Here is a 23,136-nt window from a genome sequence, read left to right on the forward strand (position 1 = left end):
TATATTTCAGAGGCCAATCCTTCCACGGCTCAGCCCCTGTTGAGCACCTCAAATGTTTCAGTTGACATCATTTGTGATCCCTGTCCTGGCTGAACAGTGAACCCCCAGACTCCTGTCCATTGGGTACCTGTGAGTATGGCCTTATTTGAAAATAGGGTCTGTGTAAATACGATGAAGCTTAGATGAGGTCACTCTGGATTAGGGTGGCCCTAAATCCAATGACAGTGTCCTCATGGGAAGAGGAAGTTTCAGAGACACAACACAGGAAGAAGTTCGTGTGAGACACAGGCAGAGAGCCAGGGACACTTAGGGCCACCAGAAGGTGGGAGAGCCAGCATTCCAGGCCTTTCACCTTCAGCAGATCTAGGCCTTGGGAAGATGTTACAAATGCCAGAGCTGGAAAAGAAGAGACCCATCTGGAAGCCATGTTGGAGGAGGGCCACAGGAGTTGGGAGGCCCGCTAGGTGTCTAGGCTGGGGGCCTGGTGTGGGATAGGGTGGGAGTGAGTGATGAGTGGGGAAGTGATGTCCCTTCAGGAAGGAGGGCAAGAAGGGTCTCTCCATTCCCCGAATAGAGACTCTAATGTCCTGAGCAGGTCCTGGACTAAGGCAAAGTGCAGCGCTGAACTGTTTTCCTCCCTGTGGTGAAATCTGAGGTCAAGAATCTAAATGCAAAATGGTTATAAGCTGGGGAGCCCCAAGGAGACCCAAGAGAGCACTCGCTAGGCGGCAATCTCAGGATGCCCGAGCCTAGGGCGCAATGGGAACAGAGCCTGCAGAAGTCCAGGAGCAGCCACCGGAGGACCGCTAACCTCAGAGCCTGGGCTCCCCTCCGAGGGTTGGCGGGGCGTTTGGGGCGAGGTGTGGGGTAGAGCGGACTGCAGCCCGCTGAAAGTGGCTTTCAGCGGATGTTCGCACTCGCGGGTTGCTCTTCTTCACACCTGAGGGACAAGCGCGGAGGGTGCCACCGGGCTCACAATCTGCGCCAACCTGTGCCGGCACGCGCCGTGCAGCCGCAGCATCATTGCCACCGCTGTGGCTGCGGTAGCGAGGCCAGACAGGTGCACACCTGCGGGGCTGGACCCGCGGCACTTCAGGACATGCCCACGTTATTGCCGGGGCTAGCCCCATCCCGCCGCGCAAGACTGGAACCAGGGCGCGAGATCCGTCCCGCCGGGGGGCAACGCGCAGGCGCGGCGCGTGGCTACGGTCGACCTCCCGGCCTGCCCCGCGCTCGCTGACGTCGCGCCGCCTGGTCCCCGCCGCTGCCGCTGCCGCTGCCGTCGCCGTCGCCGTCGCCGCCGCTGCCCCTGCCGCCGCCGCCATTGGAGTCGGCGCCGAGTCAGTGCGTCCCGTCCCGCTAGCCGCCTCGCGCCTGCCCACAAGCGGCCCGCGCGCCCGGCCGCCGCCGCCGCCGCCGCCGCCCGGCCGGCGCCCGGGGAGGAGGCGGCGGGCCCGGGGCCGCGAGAGCTCGGGTGACAGGCCCGGCCTCGCGGGGAGGCCCGAGCCGGCGGGCGCCCTGGCCCCGCGCCGCGCCGGCTATTAATGAAGCATGTCGGCCACCAGCGTGGACCCCCAGGTAGTGGCGGGACCGCGGTCGCGGGGCCGGGCGGCGGGGTCGCGGGGGCCGCTCGCGGGGCCGGGGTCTGGGTCGCGGGTTAGGGCTGGGGTCACGGGACCGGAGCGCCGTCGTCTGGGGCCACGGACCGGTTCGGGCCGGAGCGCGCCGCCCGCCAGGAGGTGTTCTCGAGGATAAGTTGTGTTTCTTCTCCCCGGGTGCTGTCCGTTCGCATGTCCGGCCTGCGGCGAATCAGAGAACAAAAGGACAAGATAATAAAGGTGAGCGAAGTCGGGACGACAGCCAGGGACCGGGGCGGAGGGGCCTGGGAGCGGAGGGGGCGGCGCTCGCCGAGACCCGGTGCACGTGTATGGGGGAGAGCGAGGTCGCCGAAGCGGCGGCCAGGACCGCGGAGTTTTCCTTTCTCAGCTTCAGGGAGAGAAAACGTCTGCTTTTGATATTGGGGGTCAAAAACAGGGACTTTTCAAGAAGTAAGTAAATCGACCGGGAGAGTAATTCCGAAGTTCCCTCTTTCCGCAGGGTAGTGGGGGGGAAGAGAAGGAGGCCAGGGGCTGGGCGACCCTCCTGTCCGTGACCCCAGGCATGGGGCTGGCCCCTTGGCCCTGTACTCTGGTGCCTTACCCCAGTAGTTCAAGCTTCTGTCTTTTAAGTGTCTTGTAATCTCTTGGAATAGTCTGGCTTGGGGTCCACCCCCAGAACTCACTCCTGGGAAAACTGGTGACGCTTCATGTTTACTCCATAGACTATTTTGAAACGGGGTGTGTGTGCCTCGGGTGTAACCAAATAGGGTTATCACGTTTGGAGATTGGAGAAGGTCCAGCACTTCTTTACCTTCCCCTCCTTTCCTGGCTGAGTGCGGTGACAGTGGAAAGTAAGAGTGCCGCCAGATAATAGATCAGAGACGTCCAGTTACAGCTTCCCAGCCTCACTCCTCACTGGGCATACAAAGACCTTTGAATGCATCACCTTTACCAAAACCGGGTTATGAGTTCCTGGCATTATCTCATCTGCACCTCTGTTTTGTTAGTGTCTACCAAATTCCAAATAATTTTCGTAAAAATCGTAACCTAAGTTATTGAAAGTTTTGTATCACTTTTCTAATTAGCTGTGTATCAATTCTGAATGTCCATTTTTAAAGTAAAAGCAATTTCTAGAAGTTGATGGACATAAACTTGACTTTTTCCAATTTCCATGATTAAAAGCAAGGTTTTAAGAATTCGAAGGTAATATGTTGCAAATTCTCTTGCAGTACAAAATGGTTCTTTGCATCAGAAGGATACCGTTCATGACAATGACTTTGAGCCCTACCTTTCTGGACAGTCAAACCAGGTGAGTTTATCTTTTTATAACATGTTTGCATTTATTTCAACTGAGGTTTGAAAAAGTAAATACACCTTTACCTACTGTATTTCTTACTTTATCATCCTAAACAACAGAGGTGCAGACCGTAAAGTACTAAAGGTAAAGTAAGAAGCTGACAAAGGCTTGTTTTGAAGAGCAGCATCACATGGAAGGTGGGGCATGAGCGCAGTGAAGCTGGTCTTCTCTCTGGAGGAGATGACATCCCACTGGGGCTGGCAGGCATGCAGCATTCTAGTTGGTTGGTCTCAGCATTGCCAGGTCAACGAAGGCATTGCGTTTGACAAAGTGGAGCAGCACTTATTTCTCTGAAGCTTTCCAGAGACTTTTTTTTTTTTTTTTTTTTAGCTCTGAGCAATTGGAATTTTGGTCTAGGAGCAGCTAGAGCAGGACTCTAGAGTGAGGCTCCATCTTTGGGTTCTTCAGGCCACTGCTGACTGTGACACTTTCTTGATGGCTTGCCCTCCCTGTGCTCGGTTACTTTTCTCTAGAAGTTGAAGAGGGGACTCCTGAAAGAGTTGTGGGCAGGGTGAGACTACAGGGTGCCCTTAGAGCCCAAGGCAGTACCTAATGGGTTGTAGCCATCCGTTCTCTTAAGTGTTGTTTTCTTAGCCATGGCAGTAAGGGGATTGTGAATTGAAGTGCTTTCTGTTTGGGGGGCCATCTTGCACACTAGAATGTTTAGGAGCCTCCTGGGCCTGCATCCATGAAATGTCATCCATGCCATCCCGTGTGACAACCAGAAATGTCACAGGTATCTCCTGGGGGGCTGTGTTGTCCTGTCTAAAACCACAAGGTCAGTTTGAGTTCAAGTTTAAACACAAAGTCTGTTACTTTTAAAGTGCATGGTGTATGTTTGCTTTAGAATCAAATGAGGCTCTGCCTCTTTCCTGTGGAATGAAGCTGGGCTGCCTGTTTCCTTGCTTGTCTGCTCTTCTCTGGAGTGTCTTAGGGCTTTTCTCCATTCTCCTTTTTCCTCCTCCACTTGGCAGGACAGAGGCTGAGGGCCACACACCCCACCTCACCCCACCCCACCCCATCCCCGAGAACCCACCCCTCCTCTCGGCAGCACAAGAGACTGCTTGGTGATGGCCTTTCAGCCAGAGGCATGGCAGGAAGTTGAGCGGACTTAAACTTATTTCTCTTGCGTGATTTGCTCCAGCAGTGTTACGTATTAAATTTTAACCAAAAATATCGGGAGAGGAAGTTGCTTCACTTAAAACAAATTTTCATAAGGTAGGATGTTTTAAAAAGGAGTAGATGGCTTTTTTTTAAGTTTATTTTTGACTGCTCTGGGTCATCTTCATTGCTGCCTGTGGGCTTTTTTCCAGTTGCAGCAAGCGGGGGCTACTCTTTGTTGTGGTGTGTGGGCTTCTCATTGCGGTGGTTTCTCTTATTATGGAGCACGGGCTCTAGGGCGTGCGGACTTCAGTAGTTGTTGCACATGGGGTCAGTAGTTGTGGCCCACGGGCTCTAGAGCACAGGCTCAGTAGTTGTGGTGCACGGGCTTTGTTGCTCTGTGGCATGTGGGATCTTCCCAGGGCAGGGATTGAACACATCCCTGCATTGGCAGGCGGATTCCTAATCACTGGACCACCAGGGATGTTTGAGTAGGTGACTTTCCGATGTCAGTGGAGTACTCCCAGCTGTCTTACTCTGGAGAGGCCATTTGGAAAGACTGGGGTAGGTTGGTGCTGTCAGTGGACACTTAAAAAATAGCCCCTTCATTCTGCATGTTAAGATGTGCAGTTCTCAGCAAGATGACTAGACAGCACATCACTTAAGAGGGACTCTGTTGAAAAAACTCTTGATTGAAAGTAGACTGTCCAGAAATGCCCAATTGTGTAGGAAGCGTGCCACTCAGGAGGGCTCTTAGATCCTAGTCTTCCTGGCCTTTTCATATTAGGAACACAGACTGTGAGGGCCAGAGAGGTTCTGCTGTGCCCAGTGGCAGAGCCAGGCTGTGGACTGAGGGGCAGGACTTCTGTCACAGCGTGCAGCAGGGTCCATGGGTCCTGTGTGTCCCACTCCTTTCTTCACCAGGGCTGTGATGCCATCAAGAGTCCCTCCTCTAGATGTGGGCTCTGCTGCTGTATCCCTCCAGGCTGCTAGTGAGGAGGCCTGAGTGGTGATGGGTGTGGCCAGGAGCAGTGAGTGCCCACTTCCCATCTGTGCGCTCAGTCTTTACTGAGGTGGTGTTGACACAAGATGAGCTGTATGTGTTTAAAGCTGTATGTGTACGCGTGTGTACCTGTGGAGCTGTTGCTAAGATGGAGGTTGTGGGCATATCCATCAGCCCTGTGATGCTTTCTTACCTTTTTTTAACCCAGACGTGGTGTGCAGTAGCCAGTTGGAGACACTGTTTTTCTGGTTTGTGAAGCCTTAAGGCTTCAAATGATTTGGAAAACATTTAAAAGCACGCCTGTCAGTTGAGTTGGGTGACTTGTACCCGCGCTCTGGTAGGTCTGCCTTCCTCAGAAAGGCCCGGGGTCCCTGCTTCTGGTATGTTTTTCTTCCTAGTGGCCTCAAGGAGCATCCTTATGTAGCAGCTCTGGATCTGCTTCTGTGACTTGAAATACTCATCAGTCAGTATTTTGGAAATGATGAGGGTAGAGAAAGCATGGGGGAGGACAGCGGGGCTGGGGTAGGGGGCCCAGGGGCGAGGGTGAGAGGCTTTGGGTGAGGCCCTGGGGATTCCCTGGTACCTCAGCTGGTAAAGAGTCTGCCTGTAATGCAGGAGACCCTGGCTCAGTTCCTGGGTCAGGAAGATTCGCTGGAGAAGGGATGGGCTATCCACTCCAGTATACTTTGGCTTCCCTGGTGGCTAAGCTGGTAAAGAATCTGCCTGCAATGCAGGAGACCTGGGTTCAATCCCTGGGTTAGGCAGATCCCCTGGAGAAGGGAACAGCTACCCACTCCAGTATTCTGACCTGGAGAAGGCCATGGACCGTATTGTCCATGGGGTCACAAAGAGTTGGACACGACTGAGCAACTTTCACTTTCACTCTCTGGGGCTACCAGATTGTCCTGACTTTGCTCTCCTTAGGGCCTTCCTGCTTTCCGGTTCTCTGCGTTTACCTCTGAAAGGTAAGGAAAGACTGAAAGGACCCAGAAAATTCCTGCTCAGAGTTTTGGAGACAGTGCCTCCGAGTTTGGTGTGAGTGCAACCGGCTGACAGAGGGCTGAGTATGTGGACGAAGGGGGCCCCGGGGCTCAGCGTCTTCACTCAAGCATCTGGTTGTTGTCAGACTCCGCAGCGTCCCCGCTCGTGTTGATGCTGACAGAAAGGGGGAAAGTCACCTTTTTCACATTTCCTCTTGAATAATTCAGTTGTTCTGGGTGTAATGAGAAACATTCACCTCCTAAGAAAAGAATGATGCGTAAATTTACTCGTTTCAAGTTCTAGTGCTGATTCATTGGTAGTCAGTTTAAACCCATTTGGGAACCTTTTCGAAAGCTTTGCTGTTGGTCGTGTCCTCTGATGAGATGTGGGCAGAGCCCCTCAAGTGCTGGGGGGTGTTCCTCCACCTGTGGGATCAGCATGGCATCACCTCGAGACCTCATGTCTGCTGTTTCTCACATGCCATCCTGCGAGGTCCAGCTGGCTTGTCCCCGTGTGAATGCTCCTCAGCGTGCTCCACAGGTGTTGTGTGTGTCTTGGGCTTCTGGAGGCTCCTTTCTGTTTCCCCTCCAGTCCTGTCTTTTGGTCACTGTAATGGTTGAGTCACTGTATTGTTTGTGAAACTTAAAGCATTTGAGTAATTTCAGAATTTCTTTCTTTTCAGCAAAATGGATATAGGGATCAAACATTTCAACTTTTATAAAGGTGATTCTGGTCATTGAGAATGAGAGACTCTTTTTTCTAATGTGGTTAAGTTTTAAGTATAAAATAACTTAATTGTAGAATTAATTTATAGGGTTTATTGTGTTTTACTGTTTGGGTTTTGAAGAAAGGTCGCCTGGGCTGACTGTCAGCAACTATGAGTTTTTACTGTTTGGAGTGTCCGTTTTGTTTATCACTTTAGATTTGGTCACGAGGGGGTGCCCCAAGAGTCCAACACTTGGGGATGGTTTTTCTCCCATCACTGGACTAATTCTACCTTGAAGACCTGTCAGCCTTCCTTTTTTGAGGCCCTGAATTATACAGAGGCTATAATTAGACGTCTCATGTGTGAAAGCAGTCGTCAGGGTGGTTTTACCTGAGTCCTTCTTAAGAGTTTGTTCTGTACTGCTCCTTTGAAACCCGTGATATAGCTGTTGTATCACAGAGGTGTTGGTGTGCTCAGAGGAAGTGGGCACTTTGTTGTATCCCTTTGGTCTCTGTACCCATGTCCCTGGCGGGTAAGCTTGAGCCTCCTGACCTGGGTTACATGGCTGACTAAGCAGACAGCGTGTTTGCTGTCTCAGGAGCCCAGCTGGGGAGCGTGTCTGTAGAGCCTGAGGCCGCAGTCAGGCGGGCTTCTGAGGGGCTGAGGTGATCACGAGCAGCCTGAACCCTGGTCGGCCCCACAGCCTGGCTAACAAAGTGAGCACAGCTCAGTTGCCCTGTGACCTGGAGCCTGGACAGTTGGCCTAAGCACCATGTACGGAAGGTCTCGAGCCCCATCTTTGTGGGGAGGAGATGCAGACCACCGCGAGGAGGGCGCCGCAGGTTCCCTGCCGGTCCCAGCAGCTTCGCCTCTTACTCTGCTGCTTCGCTCTCAGAGTTTGGAGGGAGATCTGGCTGATGTGGGACTGGGCTGCCAGTAAGATGGGAATCAAAATACATGCGGTTCCCAGTGCTGGAGGTCACTGTACACAGCCTGCTTGTGTCCCGTGGTCCTGTGGGGACAGACAGTGTCAGGAGGGGTCAGGCAGGGCTGGTTCGGAGCCCAGCTCTCCCAGTAAAGGGGACCCTGGTATGTGGAGACGCTATGGAGACTTGCCCATCCCCCATAGCTGGGTCCCCTCTGAGAGCCTGCCCAGGAAACAGTGGAGACTGAGGGGGCCAGACCTCTTTGGGCTCGGGGTTGGGGGTCCAGGAAGATGTCAAGAAAAGCCTGTGGAGGGGTCTCTGGAGCGGCCCTTGACAGGGGCAGGAGTCCTGAGGGTTGAGAGTGGGAAAGGTATCCACCCAGGCGCGTCATTAGCGAGCATCCTGGCTGCGGTTAGAAGCGCCTGCTGCCTCTCGAGCGCTTTGTCACTCTGCCTGTGCTGCCCGTGTCCTGCTCAGCATTACTGCTGTAGGACAGAGACCTGCTCCTCAGGCTGCTTCCTGTGAGTGGTCTTAAAAGTAGAGTGGCGGGGTGGGGGCTGTCTTGAGTCACGATCGTGACAAGTGGTCCTGAGTGTTTGGGTGGCCCCGTGGGTCATCTGGGGGTTTGCCTTCTGTGTACTGCTCGGGCTCCCGTTGCGCAGAGTCAGTGCTGCTCACACCTGCGCTGAAGTGGACATGCTCGGCGCAGCAGCGTCTCTGCCATGTCACGGCCTAACTATTCCCGTGCTTGTTTCCGCAGAGTAACAGTTACCCCTCCATGGCCGACCCCTACCTGTCCAGCTATTACCCGCCATCCATCGGATTCCCCTATTCCCTCAACGAGGCACCGTGGTCTACTGGAGGGGACCCTCCAATCCCCTACCTCACCACCTACGGACAGCTCAGTAACGGAGACCACCACTTCGTGCACGATGCCGTTTTCGGGCAGCCTGGGGGATTGGGGAGCAACATCTACCAGCACAGGTTTAATTTCTTCCCTGAAAACCCTGCCTTCTCGGCCTGGGGGACGAGTGGGTCTCAGGGTCAGCAGGCTCAGAGTTCAGCCTACGGGAACAGCTACACCTACCCGCCAAGCTCCTTGGGTGGCACGATTGTGGACGGACAGACAGGCTTTCATGGTGATACCCTCAACAAGGCACCAGGAATGAACAGCCTGGAGCAGGGCATGGTGGGCCTGAAGATTGGGGACGTCACCACCTCTGCGGTCAAGACGGTAGGGTCGGTCGTCAGCAGTGTGGCCATGACGGGCATCCTTTCTGGCAATGGTGGGACAAATGTGCCCCTGCCAGTGTCAAAGCCGACCTCATGGGCTGCCATTGCCAGCAAACCTGCTAAACCACAGCCGAAAATGAAGGCCAAGAGCGGGCCTACCATCGGGGGGGCGCTGCCCCCACCACCTATTAAACATAACATGGACATTGGTACTTGGGACAACAAGGGGCCTGTGCCCAAAGCCCCGGCCCCCCAGCAGGTGCCAGCCTCCTCGGCGGCCCCCCAGCCGGCCATGCAGCCTCTGCCCGCCCAGCCTCCCCTTCCGGCCCCAGCACAGCACACGGGCCCCCAGCAGCTGCCCCAGACCCGCTGGGTTGCCCCTCGCAGCAGAAATGCGGCGTTCGGGCAGACCGGGGCCCCCAGCAGCGACAGTAACTCCCCTGGGAGCGCCCAACCCAGCACAACCCCGAGCACAGAGTCCCACCCCATCCTAGAAAAACTGAAAGCCGCCCACAGCTACAACCCCAAGGAGTTTGACTGGAACCTGAAGAGCGGGCGCGTGTTCATCATCAAGAGCTACTCGGAGGATGACGTGCACCGCTCTATCAAGTACTCGCTCTGGTGTAGCACAGAGCATGGCAACCGGCGCCTGGACAGTGCCTTCCGCGCCCTGGGCAGCAAGGGGCCTGTCTACCTGCTCTTCAGTGTCAATGGCAGTGGCCATTTTTGCGGGGTGGCTGAGATGAAGTCACCTGTGGACTATGGCACCAGCGCCGGGGTCTGGTCCCAGGACAAGTGGAAGGGCAAGTTTGACGTGAAGTGGATCTTCGTCAAGGATGTGCCCAACAGCCAGCTGCGGCACATCCGGCTGGAAAACAACGACAACAAGCCGGTCACCAACTCGCGTGACACCCAGGAGGTTCCCCTGGAGAAGGCACGGCAGGTGCTGCGGATCATCGCCTCCTACAGGCACAGCACCTCCATCTTCGATGACTTCTCACACTATGAGAGGCGCCAGGAGGAGGAGGAGGTGGTGCGCAAGGTGAGCCTGGCCGGGCGGGGTCCCTGGCCCAATATGGACGTTGAGCAGCTGTTGCCACAGCACCTGTGTCCTTGCCAATTGTTCAGAAACACTGGGTTGCAGACTTTGTTGTAGAGGACTTGGGTGACTCGTTAGAACAGGGCTTCCCAGTCTCGGTCCAGCCCGGAACACTTAGAAATAGAGTTCTGTGGCCCCGGGGTGGACAGGCAAGGCTGCTGGGCCAGATGCTCCTACCAAGGCCCAACTGGGCATAGCCCTCAGCAGTGGGGACACTCCAGTCTAGAAGTGGCTGCTTATTTATTCTGTCTTAAAAACCCAGTATAGTGAATCTGCTCCATCTAATAAGCAGGGGGCAGGGGAGATTGGGATGCAGACAGTTCATAACTGGAGTGTGTATGTCTGGAAGCACAACAGAAGACCCTTGAACTGGTCTCTGAGCGGGTCCCCACCTCCTGTGACAGCGCACGAGGAGGAGACCAGCCCAGAAATGGGGAGGAAAGGGACACTGAGACACACTGGTAGAGCCATTTTGTTAAGAGTTGAGCCTGAGATTCTTCCTGCTGCTTTGGTATTAAAATGTCTTTTCTTTCATGAAATATCAGTTGATAATAGGTGGGTTTTCAATCCTTTACAGTCGTCCTTTTTTTTTAAAAAAAAAAAAAAAAAGAAAAATGCTTTGCCCCTCTGGGAATTCAGTGTCCTGAGTGTTTTCTGACAGAAAGGCTTGTAAATGGGACATAAAGAGAGCACAGTGCTGGTAGTAGTTTGGAAGTTACACAGACTGACCACCCACAAAGCTTTGGAAACAGGTTGATCTGGAAAAGAGATGTCTTATTTACTTTCAGTTAGTGTGAAATGGGTATGAAATGAAATGTGGAGATGCTGAATTTGCCTGGATAGGACGTAGGTCTTGCTCACAAGACTTGAGGCCCCTGGTGACCAGATGCTGGCTCTGCGTATGTCTCACGCACTGTGGCCCTTGGTTCTGATGGTTGTAATGAGCTGAGGGGTAGACTTCTGCCCTGCTCTGGTGGGTGTGTGAGGTGCCTCGTGGTGATGCACTTGCACGTTGGGAACAGGTAGATGGAGGAGCCACCCAAGCCCAGACCCTTGGGGCTCGTGGCTTCCAGCTGTTCCTCTGGGAGCCTCCTTAGCAGGGCTGTCCTCTGGCTTTGCTGGGAGGCTTCCCTGGGCTGTCCCTCCCCCTGGGGCAGGGGTACTGCAGAAGCAGGCACCATGAGCCAGCCACCTTTGTCTACAGGGGTCAGTGCTAGGTTAATTCACGTCTTGGAACCCCAACTTGTTGCTGTCCTAGAGAGATCTCGGGCCTCTCTCAGGCTCGGTGGCCTGTGGAAGAGTGTGGATGGGTCTTGTCTCGGCCCCACAAACGCCTACCAGGACACTTGTCCCTGTGGCTCCTCCTGGAGTTGGCAGCTGGCACTGATTTCCTGGCAGGAATTGGGTGTGTCCTTAAAAAAGACGTTACCGAGATGAGGCTGGAAGCAGCTCCCTCGTAACCTCTGAGCTTGCTGGTGGGGCCACCACCACCAGGAAGCCCACCCTGGAGATTCTTGAGTAGTCTTTTTGTTTATCAGCTGGTGTTTGAAATGACTGTGATGCTTAGAGACCTGCTGTGTTGAAAGGTAAGATGCACTTGCCGTTTGGCAGGCGTGCCGCTGTCCTTCACCTCAGCTATCCATCTGAAAGCGGGCTGGGTTTGTTGGGAAGCACCTGGTCTCGTGGCAGCTGGATCAGACCCAGGCGTGCAAGCCTCTGAGCTTTAAATCTAGAGATGGCTACTCCCTAGGGTGCTTAAAATAGTGCAGGTTTTAAGTGACAGAATCAAGCTGGAGAGTTCCTCATACGACCAAACTGGCTGTGGCCCACGCTCAGCTCTGCAGACATAGCGACTCCATGGAAAACTGGGCAGAGATGGAGGGTCAGGATTGAGCCTCTGCTGAGGAGGCAGCGATCGGCCTCTGTTGGGCTTGGTCTGAGAAGGGTCTGTTTCAGTCTCAAGGTGTGATGGTCACTGTCATGGTTAGAGGGAGTCAGGGCTGTGGGAGGAGCCCGCCCTTGTCAGCATCACTTCAGCCGCAGCCACTTTGAACTCAGAAGAGAGTCCGGCCTTGCTGTCCAGGAGGGGCAGGAACTGATCTCTTTCTAGGAGGGTGCAGGACACACAACTCCTAGCGTCTCCAGGTCAGAGTTCAGGGTGGGGAGGCAGCTAATTCCTGGAGTCGTAGCTGTCCACCAGTCTGCCTGCTCACGCACATACTTTGGGGCTTTTTTGGGACAAGGGGACAGTATGAAAAGTATGGCAGGTGCTCCTGGCGGTTGACCAGCCCTGGGTGACGACATTGTGGACCAGGGAATTGGGGTCTTGTTAACCTGAAGGTATGTGAGGTCGGTTTTAGCAAAAGAGAGTGTTTTTACTGCATTACACTGTACATGTGTGGTGACTCTTGATTGTTTGAGTGTTGTGTCATCGACCAGCCTCTGCCCAGCAGAGTCCTTTCCCAGCTTCATCCTATCAAGATGGGCAGTGGTGGGGAGGGGAACGTTGCCACATTTGCAGTCGAGTCAAGTGGCATATCGTAGGGAGAGGCTGGGATGGCTTTCAGCAGGTGGGCGGACGTGGGGACGTGGAGGGCTGGAACTGTGTTCACAGGCTGCTCACACACCCTCCCTGGGAAAGGTAGTCCTGTGGGCAGTAGGAAGCAAAGTGGCCAGAGGAGCCTTCCCTGCCCAGGTTTCACTGCATGTTGGCAGTTATCAGGTGCCCAGCCCACGTGGCCAGGACCCCGAAGCTTGGAGCTGCTGTGGGTGGTGGCCAAGCGGGGAGCAGAGTCCAGATCTGGCCACAGCACCTGGACTTGGAGGTAGGTTGTCTGTGTGCGCGGTGGCCCGTGTATTACACTCTCCCCTTTCCTTACAGGAACGGCAGAGTCGAAGCAAGCAGTGAGGGTTCAGCAAGCAGGCTCTCGTGCCGTCTAACGTGGGGCTGTGCGGCTGGAGGGCGTGTGCCTGGTGCTGTCTCCCGGCGGCGGCTCTGCTGGCCTCTTGCAGTGCTCGCCTGCTCACATCTTTATGTCCTTTGTAGTTTATGTTCGCCCAGATGAATCTGCACTCATTTGTATTTTTTCTGTGTATCATATAGTATTGTAGAACTCACTAATAAAGGACTATGTTTTTGTCAGCTTATCAATCACACTGACCTAACGCGAAATGTAAGTACCCTTAAAAACAAAAACTTCATTCATCCCAAAGATTTATTATTTGGGGGGAACATTATGTTCCTATTCTTAAATTCACAGTCATTTAACATCTTTATGTGGGACCTTTTGTCTCTCACCCTTTTTGCTTTAATACTGAACATAAGACACCATGAGTTGTCTGCCATTTTGCGTGCTGTGTTTTAAATTTGCTTCCCTTCAGGATGCTGAAGTCCACAGGCTGATGACCGACTTGTTCAGCTGCTTTGCCATTTCTTCTGTTATCTGTCTGAGATGCTCATCTGCCCATTTGACATCTACTAGGCAGAAGGATAAATTTCAGTTTTTCAAAAAGTTTGGTGAACCTGCTCTCTCCTTGGAGCACCTGCCTCCTGCCTCCGTGTGCGTCTGGGGTCTGCTGCGTTCCTGGTCGGAAGTGACCACAGGCCGGGCGCGGAGGAGTTCCTTCTGTGTGCAGACCGTCTTACTTCCCCCTTTTCTTCACTGGAGAGTCCTCGAGCTGTTCCACGTTTTTATACCAATAATACTGAGCTTTAAACGTGAGATCTGGTAGTCCAGAGGGGTGTGATGGATGATGCTGCTGGTTGCAAAGTTCAGTGTGTGGGGTCTATAGTTTCTTTTATCCTGTTGAATGGGTAAAACAAAAAATCTTTTAGAAACTCAATTTGCTGTCATGTTTTGTGGAATGAGGGTCACTGAAGAACTCGCCATGGGAGTTAGAGCAGGAATGTGGTGTGCACGCCTGCCTCACACTCATCGCACATGATTCGAGCAAAGGGCCTCCCATGCAGAGTGCAGGTGCTTCTGAAAACTGTGTGCTCGACAGGCCCTCCGAGTCACAGTGCAAACTGTTTTATTTAGACTTGTATTTAGAACGTGTCACTTTCTTTGAACCGTTACCGCCTGTGCGGAGTCTCGGACGACATCGGATAACTTCTCTAGAAGAATACAAGCCTTAATAAACAATACCCGTTTAGCAAGTCTTCTGTCACTTCATTCTTCACCCCACCTCTACCAATTAATGCTTTAACTGCAGAGCTGGCTAACTCAGCTTTCCAGAGGCCCATGTGTCCCCCACGTCTGCTGCCATGCCTCACGTGTGCTCGGTCGTCAGGCAGCCTCGGAGAGCATGTGGTTCCTGGCTCAGCACACGGTCGGTGAGCAACATGCCGACGGCTGCACTGTGCCAGGGTGTCCACCTGCTCCTGCACTCGGTGGCAGAGGCCAGGGCAGGGTCGGCTGCTGACTGGCTCTGAGGGTGTCCCCCTGACCCTGCTGGCTTTGCGGACACTTGGGACTGAATGTGCCGAGGAGGGCAACACAAGCAGGTGTGGGAGGGGTTGCGGGGATGTGCATAATCGCCATGTCCCATCCTGCTTTCAGAGGGTTGCTGCTTGTCAGCTCTCCCCTCACACCCAGCTCGCCAGCCTGGCTTGTCCCCCCTCTGTCCACCCAGAAGCCTACCATGCGGGAGTTCCATGATGGGTTTCATCTGCCCGGTGTGCTCCACGCAGTCCCTCCGGCTCCAGAGGTTTCCTTGGAGGGTCTGACTGCTGACCCCGTCTTCATGGGCTGGTCTGCAGAGAGCTCAGCCTGCCGGTGGCTTCTCCCTTGGCGGGGTCCTGCCCCTCTGGCCCCTTGCTGTCCAAGATCTTCAGGATTGGGGGCAAGAGCTGAGCTGAAGCAAGAACTCAACTGAGATGAGAGCCGGAGCCCAGGCTCATGCGTGGGTCCTCATGTCATGCCAGCAGCCAGCAGAGCCCCTTGGGCTCCTGGGCCCTGTGTGCAAATTGCCCTTCCACACATACACCTGCTGGTTCCTCCCCCTACACACACACATAGACACACATGCTGGTTCCTCCCATATCCTAGAGTCACTTGAGATTTGCATGATCAACTTTTTTCCTGAAACCAGCGTGTTGTAAAGGAACTGGAGCAGCTGCCCCACCTGTCTTCACTCCAGCAACTGGATGGATCCTGTGGGGAACGTTTTTCAGCTGAGCCATCACTGGTGGACGGTGTTCTTATTTCTGGAAAGGCCCCTAGAGGAAGGTGTGGGGAAGGTGGAGGGGATCCCTCTTCGTCGGGCAGCAGGTGCAGGGTTAGTGCTGCCTGGACAGTGTCAGCCTCAGACCCACCGCTGGTGGGGGTCTTCCTGAGGGCAACTCGGAGCAACCAGGTGCTTGACAAGCTGTCCCTGTGGTGACATGGGGTGAGGGTCCTGGCGGGTGTGGAGCTGGGAGGGTGCAGGAGCAGGATGGCTGGGCCTCCAGCATGGACCACTCTGTGCTTTTGCAGGCTGCCAGTCTGGTGACGGTTTCTCATGTGACCAGGCGGCGTACTCTTGGGGGTCTGGGAGGGGAAGGGAGATGAGGGGCTGGTGGGTGGCCCCTGCTGTGAGCATAGGGCCATGTCATCTCAGCCCTGCTTAACTGGCTCAGAAATCAGGGACTTCTGTAGGTGGAGGGGACAAGGGAGACCCTCCCTGGCAGGAGCCTGACAGGCTAGGGACCCAAGGTACAGTGCTGTGGCCCAGAGGTGGAGTCCAGCCCAGGGAGTGCCCCTCTCTGCCACATGTCGGCTCTGCTGCCAGCTCCACCAGGGAGGAGGACACCCTCAGCCGGCCCTCTGTCTTGGGACGGTTTGCCTGGATTGGGATAATGGTGGCCTCGGCTATCACCAGGGCAGATGTGGCCAGCCCGCCCCTGGCTTGGTGGGAGAGACTGAGGGGGAGCAAGTACTATTTCTCAGTCTAGGCAGAACGGTCAGGAGGGTGGGCTTGATGAGCCCCCAGACATCTGGGTCCCTGGGCAGAGCTGCTCCATGGGGCAGGGGAGGGCCTTACTCCCCTTTGCTATTGAGGGAGACTTGCCAGCCCTCAGGACGGGGCTCAGGCACCTGGAGATGGGGAGGTACCAGGTGCTGTGAGAGGAGCCCTGGTTTCCGGTTGAGAAGGCTGCTCAGAAAGGCACATTCCTGGGGGCTGGGACCTGTGTGGGGCTGGCGAGGAAGCCACATTCTTTGCTCTCAAACTTTTAATTTGGAAATAATCTCCAACTTTTAATTTGGAAATAATGTCAAGTTTACAGAGAATCTGTGAGAAGAGAACAGAGGACACCTTTTACCCAGATTTGTTTGTTGGTAGTGTTTTGCCCCACTTCCTTGGTCATTTGCTTGCTGTGTTTGCACGGATGTGTCATACACATGTGTGTTGTAGACAGGTGTGCCCGTCTTGTGTGTGTTGTATATGTGCATGTGTGTGTGGAAGGTTGTGTGTATGTACGTAGGTATGTATATGTGTGTGTGTAGGTATGTGTTGTGTGTATATGTCATAGGTACATGTAGGGTTGGGCTTGCCTGGTGGCTCAGGCATAAAGATCTTAACCTGCAATGCAGGAGATGGGGGATCGATCCCTGGGGAAGATCCCCTGGAGGAGGGCATGGCAATCCACTCCAATATTCTTGCCTGGAGAATCTCCATGGACAGAGGAGCCTGGAGGGCTACAGTCCATGGGGTTGCAAAGAGTTGGACATGACTGAAGTGACTCAGCACATATACACACACGTAGGGCTGCGTGTGTGTTTATGGTGTATATGTGTGTTTGTAGGTATGTGCTGGCTGTGTGTGTGTGTACAGGTAGACTGTGTTGTATGTGTGTGTAGGTGTGTGATGCATGTATCTGTGTGTAGATATGTGCATTAGATGCATGCATGTGTATGTACAGGTAGGTATTGCTGTATATGTGTGTTGCATGTGTGCACAGGTTGTGTGTGTGTTCTCACCCCGTGGGAGGTCTGTGAGGAGCTCTCAGCAGATGCCCTCGTGCGTTGGACTGCAGCACATCGGGCGTCAGTGAGTGGATACAGCTGGGCCCAGTTTGGTTGAAAACACAACAATGTCCTTGGCAGCATCTTGGGGGAGGAGAGGGTGCTTCCTGGCCGGGGCTCCCCTCCCCACTCATTGCTGTGGATAATGACCTCCCACCCCACCCCCAACTCTTACCCCTCTGGCTCATCTCACAGACTTCGCCAGGTGGCCGGCCCCACAGTGGCCTCCGCTGGCAATTGCTGTCCCAGGGCCATGCGAAGGGAGGGCCCCCTGCTGGCAGAGGGAGGGACAAGGGTCCAGGGTGGGCCAGCAGGCACTCAGCAGGGCCCATCCCACTGGAGGATGAACTGTGGTGTCCCCTTGCTCATGTGAGACTGCTGCCAGCTCTGTGGGAGGCCCATCATCCAAGGGGTCCTGAGTGATGACTGCCCTCGGTGCCCCACCATGGTAGCAGGCTGGGCAGCCTCTCACCGCCCACCCCCACTGTGAAGACAGCTGCAACGAAGGTTCCGATGTGGCCCTGGTATATGAGGCCCCGTGCTTCATTACTGAGCCCTGGGTCAGTCCCACCAAAAGTACAGTTTCCAGGGAGGGGCCAGGGCCTGTGGCTCACCCGTTTTTGCTGAATGGCACCCTTTGCCCTGGTCACCTCCCCCAGTGACATCTGGGCTCCTTCCTACCCAAGTGTACACCTGGTGCAGACACCTGAATGATGTCACCCTGTGGAGTGGACATGTCCCTTCATGCAGGTCCCCAGGGCCTCCCATTGTCCCCAAGCCCTGCAGTCACTGGAACCTGGAATTCAGCCAGCCTCTGGAGCTCTGGTCACTAGCCTCCTTCAAAGCTTGTTGACACAGTCCCTACCCCTGGGGCCCCCAGGGGTCACAGAGCACATCTGGATGGTGAGCAGACGGCAGAATGCTGGTGGGGTTGACAGGGAGAGCCAGGGGTGGGGCCCAGCCACAGGGGGACTTCCTAGTACTCCAGGTCCCAGCTGCACAAGAGGTGGGAGTGCTGGTGATGGAGTTGGGGGCACTGGTGGTGGTGGGGGGTGGGGTGTAAATGCAGGTGCTGCCAGAAAATACACGGCTCCATCTGGCCTTCCTGGGACAGTCCCCGCCGGTGCCTTACTCCTGGGCAGTTGAGGGCAGCAAAGCTCAAGGCTGGGCCCATCCAACCCCCTCCCCCTGCCCAAGGCTGGGGGTCCCAGGAGGGGATGGCCTGGAGCTGGCTTCACTCTCGCCTCCAGCCACAGCTTTTCTGCCACAGACTGTGGAAGGGTGTGGCCTGGTGGCACCAGGATGGGGTTGGGGTGGGGCTGCGGGGGAGGCCCTGCCAGGCCTGGAGGGCAGAGCCTGGCTGGAGAGGAAGGTAGACAGACCCCAGCAGCCCTGGACAGGTTCTGATCTCACCTCTCTGGCTGCCAATGAGGGATCCTAGGGTTGGCCAGCTTAGCTTCAGGAGATGGAGGGAATAAGGAAATGACTGCAAACAGCACCTGGACCCTGGGATACCTGCCCCTGGGGCGGCCGAGTCAGAGATGAGGCCTGAGGGCCATTTAGTGGGTGGGGAGGGTGGAAGGGCTTTCCATTTGGAGCACCCAGGAGTCCACAAGGCCCTGCTTCTTTCTGACCCTCAAGCTGCCCTCTGTGCTCTGTACACACACACACTTGCGTGCACACATGTGCACACCACCAGACATACAGACATGGATATGTGCATGAGCAAGTACCTGTGCTCGATTGTGGGCACACATGTAACCCATTACAAACACACACATACAGAGACATGAACACACAAATCCGCACCCCTGCACAAGCACAGGGGCCCCAGCTGCACCGACAGCTAGTTGTAAAGGTGGCCGTGGTTCAAGATGGGCAGGGCGCCTTGTCAGGAATCCTGCCTGGCCCTCCAGCTGGGCAGGAGGTCTGTGCGAGGAGAAGCGGGGCTTACCTGGGAACGGGCCCTCCGTGGGCTCTGCGACATCATCTGTGACCTTTGGACAGGCAAGCTCTGAGAGGGATAGCCCCTGTGTGTTCTAAACCAGGAGGCAGGCTGGGTGCCTGCAGTGGGGTCTGTACTTCTCTGGGAGTGATGGGGTTGGGAAGACGCGATCTGGGTGCCAGGACAGGGGTCTTTCCTGACATTTTGAAGGATGGTGGGGAAAGGACACTGGAGACTGTCCAAGGGCCAGCTGAGCCTGGGGCTGCCTGGGCAGTGAAGGTGGCAGCCTCCGTGGCCTGGTGAGAGCTGTCCTGTGTAAGCGTCACACCCAGCGGCCTGTCTCTGAGAGCCCCACATGGCACCACTCAACTCTCAGCTTTTTGACTCACCGTGTCACCGCCTCTGCTGTGTCCTCAGCATGTGGCCACTCTCCTAGGAGCATGTGGGTCTTTCAGGTGCTATGAATGGCCATGGGTGACCTCTGGGCAGCCATAATTCCCATGGGGTCTGCATCTTCATTCCACTCATCCACCCCCGCCACTTCTAAGGATGGAAAACAGGATAAGCCAGAGGGTGTCTGAATGACCCCATCCTGTGAGGGCCCTGATGGTGATGGTGTTGCCATTGCTGATATTAACAGTGATGATGGTGGAGATGACGGTGGTGGTGATTGTTGAGGTGATGGTGATGATTTACTGAGTGAACGTGTCTGAGCTCACCCTCCAGCCACAGAGGAGGAAATCAAGGCGCAGAGAGGTGAAAGAATTCGGTGAGGCCTGAGACTGGTCCTGGCCGACGACTGAGGGGACGACTTCCTGCCTGCTGTTATCAGGAGGCTCCTGCTCTGTCTGTTCCAGACTCAGCTCCTGTCGGGTTCCCTCTCTATCCATCAGGGTCCCACCCCAGGTCTTGGCGGCACGTGTGGCCTGGTTCCCCACAACGGACTTGGAAATGTTTGTTGAACGAAGAAAGGAAAGCATCTAGGTGTGCCCCTTCGCGCTCACACGCTGCGGCAGAATCCTGCAGCGTCCCAGAGGCGCCCTCATGTGGTAAGTCCCAGCATCTGCAAGGGGCTAGGCACAGACGGTGTGTATGTGTTTTGTGGAGCAGCCTGTGCTGACCTGCAGAGACAATACTCACTGAGGAGAGCTGGCCCTCTGTGCTTTCTGAGCTGTGACAGGGCACAGCCTGGGGCTGAGAGTGTCCCAAGCCTGGTCTTGTTGGTCATCATTCCTGTGGGGTGCACATTGCTCACAGAGCTGGTCTTCCCCGGGGCAGGTCACAGGTCTTGGTCCCAGCTTGCGGCACTCAGCAGGAGGGTCCAGGGTGGTCCAACCCCAGGATAGCCCAAGTGCCCTCCCTGAGTACCTGGGGCTTCTGGTGAGGCCGGGCTCCAAGGCCAGAGTCGTGTCCCACACCGGGTGGTGACCCTGGGGTGGGGAGTCAGGCGGCCCATGGGCAATTGGGGGCAGACTGAAAGGACCTGCTGGACAAGGCTGAGGACCCGAGGCGGGGCCTGGAACCCTGTTATTGTTCAGGGAGGCTGTGTGTGTTTCCATCTTCCCCTGGCCCTGGGCTCAGCTGTCATCACCCCCACCAGAGTGTCTTCAGAGCGGCTTCTCAGGGGGCCTTGCCCCGGTCACTTCTGGCCCCCATCCTCCAGCACAGCGGGCCTCACCCCGGTCACTTCTGGGTCAAGCTCTCTGGTGGTGAGTGTTGAGGCATCAGCCCACCAGCTGGGGCAGGGAGTGGACCTGGGGAGGGCAGATATGTGCCGGTCTCTGTGTCCATTCTCATCTAGGCTACTGATGTCCACCAGGGAGCCAGGCGAGTCCCTATGTGGAGGTGGGGACAGCTGCAGGAATGTTGGTGGGACGGGGGTGTAAGGCCATGCCCCCCCAAAATAACATGCCCCCAGCTCAGCCAAGGGGTCAGCCAAGCCTTGGTTTCCCCAGAGCCCCCTCTGTCGTCCACCCCAGGAGATGCACTGGTCTTGTTCTCTTTGTGCCAAGAACAGGGATGTGAAGCTGAGGAGGGACATGCTGAGGGCAGGGCCTGCCTGAGTGTGGGGGCCCTGATTCTGTGATCTCTGCTTTGCAGCCCCATAGGGGTTTGGAGGGGACGTGGTGGGGTGTAAGTGTATGAGAAGACCCCACCACCTCTCAGTCCCTGTGGAATGGGGGCCCCACACAGCAGCAGACCCCACCCCCTCCCCTCTCCCTGCTGGCAAGCCAGGGGGAACAGCCCTGCACCACTCCTGCTTCTCAACTGTCACTCATTGCCCTGCACCCCATCTGGCTGCCGGAAGCCCAGGGGTGAAGACTGGACTGTCGACAAGCTGTGCTCTCAGGGTCCCTGCCAGGCCAAGAGGTGACCAGGTAGACAGGTCGGAGAGCTGGGTTCCTGATCTCTGCCTTGCCAGAGGATTGCTGGGTACCTGGACCTGAGGGCACCCTGCCCTGGAGGCAGGGTCAGAACAGGGCAGAGCATGTAGGGAGCATGTAGGAGGTGACTCTCTGGCCTGGGCTGACTGCTGCTTGGCCTCGCATCAGAGTGGGCTATGCTGGAGTGCCTGGGGGCTGGGGGTGCCCCAGGGGTGTCTGGAGGCTGCTGTGGATAGGTGGCATCAGACTTGGTGTTTATTAGGTTTCATTCAAAGCAGAAAAGTCCTTTCCACAGGGCTGGATCCTTGGGCAGACCCATCGTGGGGTTGGGGGGGGGGGGTCCCTGGCCATCTGCTAGAGTGTCCTGGCCTGGACCCAGGCTGGTACCAGCCCCAGTGCAGGTGTGTTTTGAGCACTCACACAAGCTTGTGGTCCCCAGGGTGACTCCTTGGACCTCCACAGGGAGTGTCCTGTGGGCCAGGCACTGGCCAGGAGCTCGGGGGCCCAGTTCTTCTCCAAGAGTGGGGTCAGGGGTCCGTGTGCGGGTGTGTGAGCAGGGAGGCTGAACACAGACCCACAGGGCTCTGTGGGGTGCAGGGCGCAGGCCTGGCTCTGTCCTGCAGCATGTGGCCCTCCCTGCACTGCAGCTGTCACGCAGCGGTAGCCCAGCCCGGCACCGCCAGCCCGGCGGAGGTCCTGAGAACCCCTAGCACCATGGACCTGCTGGGGGATTGGAGCTTAGGCAGACTGTGACCTCAGACCTCCTTTAGGGGAGGGTTCTAGAGGGGCAGAGCCCCACGCTTCTTCCTGAGGCCTCCCACTGGATCCTGGCCAGCCTGGGGAATATGCTGAGGTGTCTCCCACACCTGGTGAACAACTTGGAAGGTCCATTCTCGTCAGAAGCCATGGCCCAAGGAAGGGAGGTAAACAAGCAGAGAGCCCAGCCGATACCTGCTCCAGGCAGCCAGGGACGCGGGGCCACTCCTTCAGGAAGAAGGTGCAAGCTGTCCCCTGATACAGCCACAAGAGAAAGCTCAGACAGGACAAGGCCCCTGCCTCCTTCCACATCTAGCGGGGACACCCAGACCTAGGGCTGCCCAGAGTGACCCTGAGGCCCCTGCTGGGCTCCTCCTTTCCCCTCAACCAGAGGCCCTTGGGGATGCTGTCTGCACCCCTCACAGAGGAAGGAAGAAAGGACCAGCCGTGCTGCGCCACTTTTGGGCTGCGGCTCTCTTGGCCTTTCTTGTCCTCCAGGGGGCAGATCAGAGGACCCTGTCCTAGGGCTCTGTAGTGACCCTGATGCGGTGCTGTGGGGCAGATGGAGGCCCCTGGCTCCTGCTCCCATGTCTCAGGGCTGGGCTGGAGGGCTGAGCTGCAGGGGAGGGGAGGTGTGCACCCTTGTTCTGCAGCTGCAGGGGGCGGGGGCGCGGTTTGGCATGGGGGGCCCACAGCTGGGAACCCAAGTTGTTCCTTGTGTGCTGATTTTCTGCTCCCAGCCTAGAGTCCAGGGGCTGGGAGAAGCGAGGGAGACCAGGGCTCCTGACCAAGCTTGGAGCCTGGCTGGAGGGGAGCATCCTCACCCGGTTAAGAGGAAGCAAGCAGCTGCAGAGCCGGGCCTGGCTGCTTGCCGGAGGGCAAACGGGGCACACCGGCCTGGCCGGAGAGGACCGTCTGCCCCAGGGGTGACCCAAGATGCTGTCAGGATGGGGGCACCTGGCGTTGAGAGGGGCACAGAAGGAGCCCAAGGCGCGCAGGCCAGGGTGCCAGCAGGTGGCGCTGGCTCCGAAGACAGAAAA

At 56.1% G+C, this 23,136-nt stretch overlaps 1 protein-coding gene across 3 annotated transcripts; it reads left to right on the forward strand.

The window, feature by feature from the left end:
• The first annotated feature begins 1,551 nt into the window (after positions 1-1,551).
• Positions 1,552-14,089, forward strand: YTHDF1 (YTH N6-methyladenosine RNA binding protein F1). 3 transcript variants are annotated; one of them, XM_068987156.1, is made up of 6 exons: positions 1,552-1,578; positions 1,814-1,838; positions 2,229-2,234; positions 2,828-2,907; positions 8,433-9,947; positions 12,886-14,089. In XM_068987156.1, exons 1-6 carry the CDS (start codon positions 1,552-1,554, stop codon positions 12,910-12,912), a joined length of 1,680 nt encoding a protein of 559 aa, XP_068843257.1. In that variant the 3' UTR covers positions 12,913-14,089. The 3 variants fall into 3 exon arrangements, with proteins under 3 accessions (XP_068843257.1, XP_068843256.1, XP_068843258.1); XM_068987155.1 differs by lacking the exon at positions 2,229-2,234; XM_068987157.1 differs by lacking the exons at positions 1,552-1,578; positions 2,229-2,234 and having other exon boundaries at positions 1,760-1,838.
• The last annotated feature ends 9,047 nt before the right edge of the window (positions 14,090-23,136 follow it).

The sequence above is a fragment of the Capricornis sumatraensis genome, chromosome 15, assembly GCF_032405125.1.
Source record: "Capricornis sumatraensis isolate serow.1 chromosome 15, serow.2, whole genome shotgun sequence".
NCBI classification, from domain to species: Eukaryota; Metazoa; Chordata; class Mammalia; order Artiodactyla; family Bovidae; genus Capricornis; species Capricornis sumatraensis.